This window comes from Pteropus alecto, unplaced genomic scaffold, assembly GCF_000325575.1.
Source record: "Pteropus alecto unplaced genomic scaffold, ASM32557v1 scaffold73, whole genome shotgun sequence".
NCBI classification, from domain to species: domain Eukaryota; kingdom Metazoa; phylum Chordata; class Mammalia; order Chiroptera; family Pteropodidae; genus Pteropus; species Pteropus alecto.
In genome coordinates, this window is record NW_006436284.1 from 6,660,922 (window position 1) to 6,670,756 (window position 9,835).

Below are 9,835 nucleotides of genomic sequence, written 5' to 3' on the forward strand. Positions count from 1 at the left end.
AGAGTTCTACACAGGGCACAAGTTAAGTTTGAGAGGACAACGAAATATCCAAGTGGAAAAGTCAAATTGGCCAGGAGCCTGGAGCTCAGAGGATTAGGCTGGGCTAAAGATATAAATCTGGCATTCATTAGCATCTAGATGATATTTAAAGCCATAGAGCTGGTTAGCTCACTCAGGGAGAAGGTAGAGAAAGAAGGGGATATATGCTTTCAGAACTTTCAGATGTATTACCCTCTAGGCAACGGGATATGTCTAGAAATTTTAAACATGATTTGCGTTCTGGAAATAACATTCTAGGGAGAGTAAAGAATGAGAGCCTGAATTAAAAAAGGGAATTATCCAAGCGAAATTTAAAAAATAGAATGACTTACTTGATAGAGTGAATGAAAGTGGCACGGTATCTAAATGAATTGCCCATTTCTGGCCTGAGAATGCTAAATAGCTATATATTATCATAAGACAGAAACACAAGACAAACTTGAGGGTGGATGGTGAGACGTTAGATGATGATCTAAGATAAAAGTTGTAGTAATGGGCTTGAACTTGACTATCCAGAAAAAGAATACAGAGTAAGAAAACAAAAGCTAGAACCCTGAGAAATACCATCAATTAAAATGGGAGGTGGGCAGGGGGGAAGCCCATAAATATGATAAAAGAAGACACCAGAGAGTAAAAGTAGAACTAGAAGAAAGCAGGATTATGAAAGTTTAGGAAGAAGCAAGTATGGAGATACCAAGGATAGTGACCTGGGTCAAAGAGCAAAGAGAAATCAAGTGAGATAAAGACAGACAGGAATTCTTAGTTTCTGTCAATTAGGAATTTGACCTTACAGTCTGTTGGGAGAAGCAAAGCTGAGGACTGAATGGAAGAAGGGAAAGTACATAACTTTAAAAGGAGAATGATTAAGGGCGACACAGGGTCAAAAGAGAATTTCTTCCAAATGTGGAAAATGTACAAGTAAGATTCTATGCTGAAATAAAAAATAGTAGAAAAATAAACTGAGGGCAGTAGGGATGGAATCTAGGCATTAGCCTGGGATGTGGCAGATATTTCTGGGACAAGAGAGAAAAAAGGAAGAATGAGTATAGAAGTTTCAGTTTGTATGCGTGGGGCGAAAAAGAGGTTCCAGGTAGTCACCTATAAAAACCCTACTCTATAAAGCATGATCATCTGTTGAGGGAGAAAGTGACCAAATTACTGGACATCTCATTAATACGTTCAAGGGCTAACACTGTATAGTCCTCTAAAGGGGCCTGGTTCTAAAACACAGAAATAATCTTTCCTAAAACTTTAAAGCACAACTGGAAAAGATGCACTCAGTCTGTGAGGCACTTCGCAAATGAGCTTTCTAATAGAACCTATTAATAAAGCACTTAGTACTTTAAAGCATAAAAGACATTTTTTCAAAACTAGATTAGTAAATTTCAAAGTCTCTGAGGATGTGTGGTGACTAGATCAGCTTAGAAGTTTGATCTAGCACCTTACCCCAGGTATGAAGATTTTCCTGTCTTTTTCTCAGGTATTTTGTTGAACCTATTTAAATTTTAAGGGGCACATTTAATGAATTGTTTCATAAGTTGAAGAGTTTATATCAGGAAGAGAAAAAGATTTAAAGGCAGAGTACTCAGTCATAAGAAGAGATGAAATACTGCCATTTGCAACAACATGGATAGACCTCGAGATGATCATGCTAAGCGAAATAAGCCAGACGGAAAAAGTTGAAAATGACAAGATATCACTTATATGTGGGATATAAAACAAGACAGAGACTCATGGACATGGACAATAGACTAGTGGTTACAAAGGGTAGAGCGGTGGAGAAATAAAAAATAAGTAGAAGAATAAACTGAGGGCAGCAGGGATGGAATCTAGGCAGGAGTGGGGAGGTAGACAGGGTAAAAGGGGTCAAATATATGGTAGCTGAAGGAAACTGGACTTTGGGTGGTAAACACACAATAGAATATGCAGATGTCAAATTATAAGGTACACCTGAAAATTATATAATTGTATTAACCAATGTTACCCCAATAAACTTAATAAAACAAAAGATAAAATAAATAAAAAACAAAAAATAAAAAATAAAAAAATAAAAAATAATAAAGGCAGAGTACTCACTAATTGCTATTACCGTGGGCAAATCACCCAGCTTTTCTCCCCTCAATCTCCTCATCTATAAATAGAAAAATACCACAATTTCCTTGATTCTATGATACATATCCTCACATATCAGAAATCAGGATGCATCCCAATACCGATGTACAGATTTCTCATAGTAGTGTTCTTCCTTGCTCCACCTATTGATTTCTAAATTTATGGTACATCTCACAATCAACAAGGCCAAGGAAATAATGCTAATACTCATCTGACACACCTGATGGTGTGGTTAGATGGGTCAAATGAGGTTGTCTAAGTGAAGTGCAGATCAATTTTAATAGACACTAGTCTGATTATCTTAAAATATGGGCTGCAAAAAAGCATACACATAACTTTTTTAAATGCTTAAAAAAAAGAACACCAATGTCTAAGTGGTACAAAGGTGATTTCTACTTTCTCGTTTCACTATAAATATCAGGGGGAAATCTATATATTAATAAAAGAAATGTAAACGACTTTTTAAAAAGTTATAGCTCTAAATCTAGGACTATTTAATAAAACTTTTCAGGAAATAGTAACGTGAATAAATTAAGATATAGAAAGACATGACATAAACCTTATTTTAATGTTTAATAACAACAATCTAGTCATATAATCTATCTTTTATACTTACCAAAGCGTTGCTATAGGCAAATCGATTTTGTACCTCTAATTTTCCATACCAAATAAGGTACTAAAAATTGCCAAAATATACATCATATTTACAGTCTACAAACTATCGAGTTTATTTGCAGCTAAAGAAACAGTGTAAATTTTGAAAATGAACATTAACATCTAGCCCGTAAGACTATTAACATATACCAGTATCTAAATCCTTGTTTCAATACAAGATTAATAGAATACATTATTTTAAATTATGTAGAAATAATTTCAAATTTCTTCAAAAAATTAAATGATCCTTACTCTTTTTATATTTGTGACTCTATCTACTGTTTCTTTTATTCATTTTCATGCTTTATTAAACTAATAAAGAATCCAGAGCACATCTACACAGTATGCTTTACTATGGAAAAGAATCACAGTTCAGGGGAAGTGGGTGTCAGTCACTCTTAGAAATAGCTCCTCTTGACCCTTGCTCAATGAGAAGGATCAGTCTTCTGTGTGGAGACACAGCTCTTAGGTCTTCAGTAGAATTTGCTTAAAGATCATCTGTATTATTTTGTCCCGATTATCAAGAATTTGATAAAAAGCCAATAAACAAAACTATCCAAGTACAGAGAAGCTGAAATATTTAAAGGCCTATAATTTTTCTGAATCTACAAATTCAGTGATAGATACCATTACAAAGCAAAGATTTAATTACCAGTGTTTACTAAACAAAATGAAAATCGCAGGAATAGAACTAGATATTTCTGTGAACGGGTGAGCAACTCTTTGCTGTTGATTATATCTTCTCTAATTTCCTTTTAAAACTCACTAAACACAGATCAAAGTAGTTATTACTACAATCTCTAGAAGAATAAAACCTGTAAATCTGAAAATTTTACCAGCCCATAAAAATCTCTACAAGATTACTCATGCTGAAGTAGTCAATGAGTTAACACATTACATGAAATTTTTACTGAAAAAAACAGCTATTTGCATGGCTAAAATGCAGTCTACCACATTTATATCATTTATGTCATGCTGTAACTAGACTGCTGTCTCCCTATCTTTAACAACAAACACATAATCAAGGAAGGTGCATTATGAAAACATCTGGGATTTTTGCCCTATGCCCAAAGCAGTGTCCTGACTTAAAAATCTACAGGAGAGAAGTAACTAAGAAGCCTTCCATGAACTTCCACATAGGGCTAAACATCTTTTATTAAATATGTATATTTTTTCTTCCATAGCTCTCACTGCTTACCACTTTCTTAGCTCTTAGCATATCATATTAAAAATCTTTGTTCTCATTTGTCACTCCACACTAGACTATAAGCTTCTAGAACTCGGAAACATTGTCAAGTTGCTCATTTTTGCAATCCCAGGACCTACCACAGTCTTGGGCTTAGTGATCATGTTAGCTGGACTATAACTCTCAGTTATTCTAGGTTTCCCATGCATAAGAGATAGGAAAGTGCCTGAATAAAGCCAAGGCAGAGCTCAAGACTCTTTGGCATCTTTTCTCATCAACAGGCAACATTTTATCATCACCCCTGAAAGAATAGGGAAGACTTCTCTTCTTGAAGATTTCCTAACAACTTCACCTCTATATTCTCAAGTATGTTTGGCTTTTACAGGAAATATATATTTGTTTTAAATGACTAATATCTAACTGCAACTGTGCTAGATTAATTTGCCAAACAAATGAATGTGCTTAGAAATTTTCAGGCCTACCAAAGCAAGCCTGGGGTCTAAGCCCTAAGTCTGCCTTCTGTTTCCTTGTGTATTAACATAAGGGAAGAACTGCAATGATAGCCCACCCCTGCCTCACAAAGGTAGCAGAAAAGATTATGTAAGAATGTGCTTTGTTGTCTTGAAGAAAAAGAAGTATGAAAATTTAAAGGTTTATTATTATTCAATAGTATACTTGAAAGGTTTTGTTATTCTGGTCTGATGAAAGAAAGATTTGCAAGTAGTTAATTTATAGATAACTATAACTCTACATTTTTTCAAAATGACCTATATGGAAGTCTCTCTTTGTAGTCCTGATACAAACATGTGTTTAAAATTCAGTTCATTTGAATTTATATTGATTTTCAGTTTAAAAAGTTATAAACTACATTTATTCCTGCCAACTTTTTAAAAGATGACTGAGAGTAGAAAATGGGTTATCATCAATTTACATTTTAAAAGAGTAAAATTTTTTTCTTCTTTAATTTTCTTATAGTATTCTAGCAGATAATCTGAAGGAAAAGACTTCTCCTTGTATCTACTGCAGTGCTTAGTTAAATTCAAGTTTAACCCTCTACAATAGTGTGGTATAATGCAAAGAAGCTGGGCTAAGATTCAGAACTAAGTTTAGGGCCTACAGCTGTCTAGATCTGTAAGATGACCACATGTAGCTACGTCATTGTTCTGGTAAAAATGTAAAAATTAGGTTAACAGATATAAAATAAATTTGAAAAATTAAATAAAATGTACATATTAGTCTATCCTCCAAAACAATGAGAAAAATCAGTGACATTCTGTAAAAGGTGAAAAAGATGCCGATCCTATTTTTTTTTATGCCAATCCTATTTTTATTTCAGGTAGACTATAAAATAATTTACAACAAAATTTCAAAATTGTTACTAAAAGTTCGTATTAAAATGCTAAAGTAAAACCCTTTACCTTTTCTAAGTCTTCAATTTCAGAACTGAAGTTTTTACCCTCATCCATCATTTCCTCTTCTTCAAGAGTTCTTTCATCATCATAGTCATGGACCAACATCTCAGCAGTGGGGTCAAAATCATGATCCTCAGAAGACAAAGACCCAACTGGAATAAAATAAACTCAATCACTTTATAAGTTCATAAGACTATTTACAAAAAAATATATAACTTGTGTTCTGCCAGTTCCTTTTAATGTTTATATGTGAGCTTTATTAAATGCACTTACTATATATTTTACAGCTTATAAAGACCATAGTTTTGAAAAGATACTCGAACCAGCAAAAGAACAAAGCAAAGTAATTTAACAACACTTTTTTATAAGTCCAATCCATGAGAGTAAGACTTATATTAGCAGCAAAGTGACTTATAAATGGAATGGTCCCCCCCCCAAAATAAATGTTCTAATAGAAAAGTCAAATTTGCTTATGCATTAATTTAATACATTTGTCCAAAAGCAATACAAAAATGTCAGAAGGATTAAAAGATTTCACAAGAATCTGTTATATACTAAGGCTAAACACTTTGGGATAAGAGAATATAAATTTTACTCAAAGGTGCAAAACACAACAGAAATATGGTTTTTGAACAAATATAAGCATCCGTGAAGCAACTGTATATACAGCAATTCAGCCTTTAAAAGCACAATCACTTTTCATAATATGTCAAGCTCCCCAGCTTTAATCAAACAGGCACTAAACAGTAAAAGTATACTTTTCCTTGGATAACTAATAAAGTTCTTAAGATTATGTGAAGGGAATATAGAAAATCATCTAAAAGTTTTGGAAGATGTATCCCATTACAAGTTGTTTTAGTCAAATCATACTTATTTATAAAATTATAATTCATTTTAATGGCAAATATGAAGTTAACAGGATAGTCTGAAACTAAGTGGGAAAAAATAAGATCTAAAATCCCAAGAGAATAAAATCAAATTATGAAAAACGAGAATGTCTCCATTTGTTTTATCCAATTCAATCAGACCAATGACACTCAGAACAGGGAAGGAAAGAAGTATCAGAATCTTGGGGTGAAGGAAGTGGAACATTCAACATAAAAAGTTTGATCTATTTTTAGTCAAGCTATTTTACATTTTGAAATTTCAAACATTTAAAGACAGTGTGAGATCATTAACAAAATACTGAACTAGACCAAAAAATTTTCAATATGTAAAGAAGTATGGATATAATTCAATGTTTTTAATTATAAGTTTGAAGAACTTTGATCTTTAGTTCCAAAAATAATACAATTTCTATGGAACGTAATTATTTAGGAGATTTACATTATAATTTTTAATGTTGAAAAATATTATCTGCTCATTTTAAAACAAAGTATTGGCAATTTAACTTAATTTTAAAGAAAAAATTTATTATATAGCTCAAGAGCAGAATATTCACCATTACATTTTTTTTTTCTTTGAGGAATTCCTGGAAACCTCTGTGGTATGCCAGAGTGTCAGGGAGAGAATTAGATGGTAACTTTTCTACTTCTCTGAGGGCAGAGTTCTGCCCTCTTTTGTAATCCTCCTATCACCTGGCGCAGCAGGCTCTCCATTAAAGTGGAAGGTATTCAATAAGGGCCAGAAATGAAAGGCCTCAGGGTCTACTCTTGGCTTTGTCCTGGCTTTCTGGGACCTGAGGCAAGTCATTTAAACTTCTGGGCCTAGGTCCAGTTTTTCATTTGTAAAACACATAGGGGTGGCTTAAATGACCTCGAATCTCTTCCGGCTATAAAATTCCCTTTAAAATTGGCTAATCAATTAAAAGCAGGTTATAAATTTGTTTAAACACCAAAACCAAGTGGTTTTGCTTTTTAGATTGCAACTTCTTCAAAGCAGACAGTGACACAAAATGGAAAAATTGCATTATCACCCAGATGTTTGGCATCGTGTAAATATTCTTTTCCTGAAATGTCTTAAAAAGTCTCAAAATTAGAGAAATGTTTTAAAATGATTTTTAAATGTAAAGAGATAGACAGCTATTTTTAAAATAACCAGGTAGAATTTCTTCTACTTGGTGTTAACTATTTCATAATACCTTAAATGATAATCAAGGGAGAACCCAAAAGTCGACTAAATACACAAATATGCAAGGAAATGGACTACTCGCTCTAAAGCAACATGTTGTAATGTAAGACTTGGGAGCTCGTCCAGGCTCTATTAAACTAGGTAACTCTCAGTAGTTACTTAAAAGTCCCCTCAAGTGTAAAATAAGGGACTTGGACTAGTTCAGAGGCCCTTTCCTGGAGACCCTGTGAGAGAAAAGAGGCAGCCAAGAAGAGGCTGGAAAGGGGATGAGAAACTGGAACAAAGCTATCCTTACATTTTAGTTTAAGAGGAAAGGTCCTCACTATGGATGGGCTTCAAGGGTTCCACAAGCCCCAAATCGTGTGCGATTATGTATATGTACAGAGTTATGGAGAGAGTTCCTTGCTTTCATCAGATCCTAACAGGAGTTTCCCGCCCCCAAAAGACTAATAAACACTGTCCTAGATGATCTAAGGTTGTCTCACCTCCAAAATTCTATATTACCACCTTCCTGTGCCAAACTTGGAGATTCTGTTTCTTTTAAGGCAGCTTTACCTAACTCTCAAATTTCAATTTTAACACCATCTATAGACATTCCTCAATCATGAAAAATATGTGAGACAAAATAAGGGGAGATGAGAGTCATGGTTAATAAGCAATATAAGCAACTCTAAAGTTCTGACAAATTATTGATTTCTAGAAAAAAAAATTAAAATCTAAACTAAATTCCTAAAGTTGTGGAAGGATGATTTGGGATTAAGTGTTTCGGGCTTGGAGAAAAAGACAAGATATGTACGAAAGATATATTACTTAAAAAGAACACTTGTCTGTTAGCAGCTCTGTAACAAATATGTTTTCAACAAACAAAAAAAGAAAGGGTAATAGAGCTGTTCCTTCCCCAATTTAATTACCAAAACGTACACTGAAACGTAAAACGAGTGACGAAAAGCTCGCAGGACAAATTTTTGTGGGAAAACCTTTAGCAAGAGATCTTTGAGCCCCCATTACCCTTTGGGACCCACTGAAGAGATAAGAAAAAGGACAAACCTGGGCTCGAACTTCCAAAAGAAGCCTAGGAGAGAGAAGAAAACGTGCGGTTAGATCGCAAAGCCGGGGGAAAAGGCAGCGCCGGCAACAGGGCGCAGAGGAGGCGGAGCCCAGCGCTCTACCGCAGCTGCCAAAAGTGCAAGACGTAGCTTCGTTCCAATTGCTCCCGGCCCCTTTCGGGCCCCTCTTGGCTGCTTCGCCTTCCTCCCCGAATTCCCAGTGTACAAACTCGTAGACCCGGGATAAAGCCGGGAGTGTAACAGGCAACTCCAAGCAGCCCCTTGGAGCTCAGGAAGTTACAAAGCGAAGATGCAAAACCCAGAGCAGTAGATTCGCAACATCGGTCCCCCACCCCTAGTATCTCAGCAGTACCCCAAATCCCACTCGGCTCTCCACGGCCCCAAACACCACCTCGCAACATACTCCTTTTCCTGAAAGAGAATCGCCCTCCGAGCACCTAGTCCACCCCCTGGGACCCGAGGGCCCAACTTCGGGGCTGTCTTCTATCGCCGAGCGTAGGCCAGCTCGCGACCGGACACTCTTCCCAAAACCGAAGCGCAAACCCCCATCCTCTCTCCCGAATCCGGAGACGCAGCACTTCGGTCGCAGAGATTCTGGTTCTTTCCAGGGTGTTCAGTCCCTCCCCAGGCCTGCTAGTGAGCCCCTCTCCCCAGCGAGTTCCTGCCGAGGGGCTCCTGGTGCGCTACCCCCTCCCCCCACCCCAGCTCACAAGTCTCGGGGGACATGGCCAGGACAGCTTCGCTCGTCTTGCCTCCCTTAGTTAGCCCACAGGAAAGTGGGGCTACCGAGAGCCCCTGGAAGAGAGTAGAGAGTCTTGATCGTCCCCCTTCACTCTCAAGGCTCCCGCATCTCCAGAGCTGCGGAACCCGGAGTCCCGCTCGCCTCCCGCGGAGCCCAGCAGCCGTGCATCCCGCTCGCCTTCGCGCCCGGAGCAAAGTGGAATGTGAGGTTCCTTTGCACCGCAGCCCGGACCCGGTGGGCCAGGAGCACAGAGCACTTCTCCCGCAGGGCACGGGCGCAGCCCGCTCCCGTCTTTGCAATCCGCTCGCGGAGGGGGGTGCTCGGCCGGTTTCCACCCACCCCGGCCCGGGGACGGCGCGCAGGCTCTAGCGGCCCGCGTCAGCTGCCCCGGGGTACGACACGGCGCCGTACCCCGACCGCGGCTAGCTGCAGCTGGCCACTGCCTGGGGTCTGGTTCTGTCGTCCGGTCGGGTCGGGGCAGGAGCCGACGCGGCCTAGTCCCGGAGGGAGACCGCTCCCGCGCCCGCTCCCGCCCCCCGGCCGGCCCAGCCGC

At 37.9% G+C, this 9,835-nt stretch overlaps 1 protein-coding gene across 1 annotated transcript in view; it reads right to left on the minus strand.

Annotated features, from left to right (window-relative positions):
• Positions 1-8,816, minus strand: part of MIER3 (MIER family member 3) — a 29,778-nt gene extending 20,962 nt beyond the window's left edge. The window contains exons 1-2 of the mRNA XM_025047224.1: positions 8,521-8,816; positions 5,410-5,555 (exon numbers count right to left, since the gene is read on the minus strand). Coding sequence (XP_024902992.1) covers positions 5,410-5,508 — 99 coding nt within the window. The 5' untranslated portion in view covers positions 5,509-5,555; positions 8,521-8,816. The remainder of the gene's footprint in view (positions 1-5,409; positions 5,556-8,520) is intronic.
• Between the last annotated feature and the right edge of the window lie 1,019 nt (positions 8,817-9,835).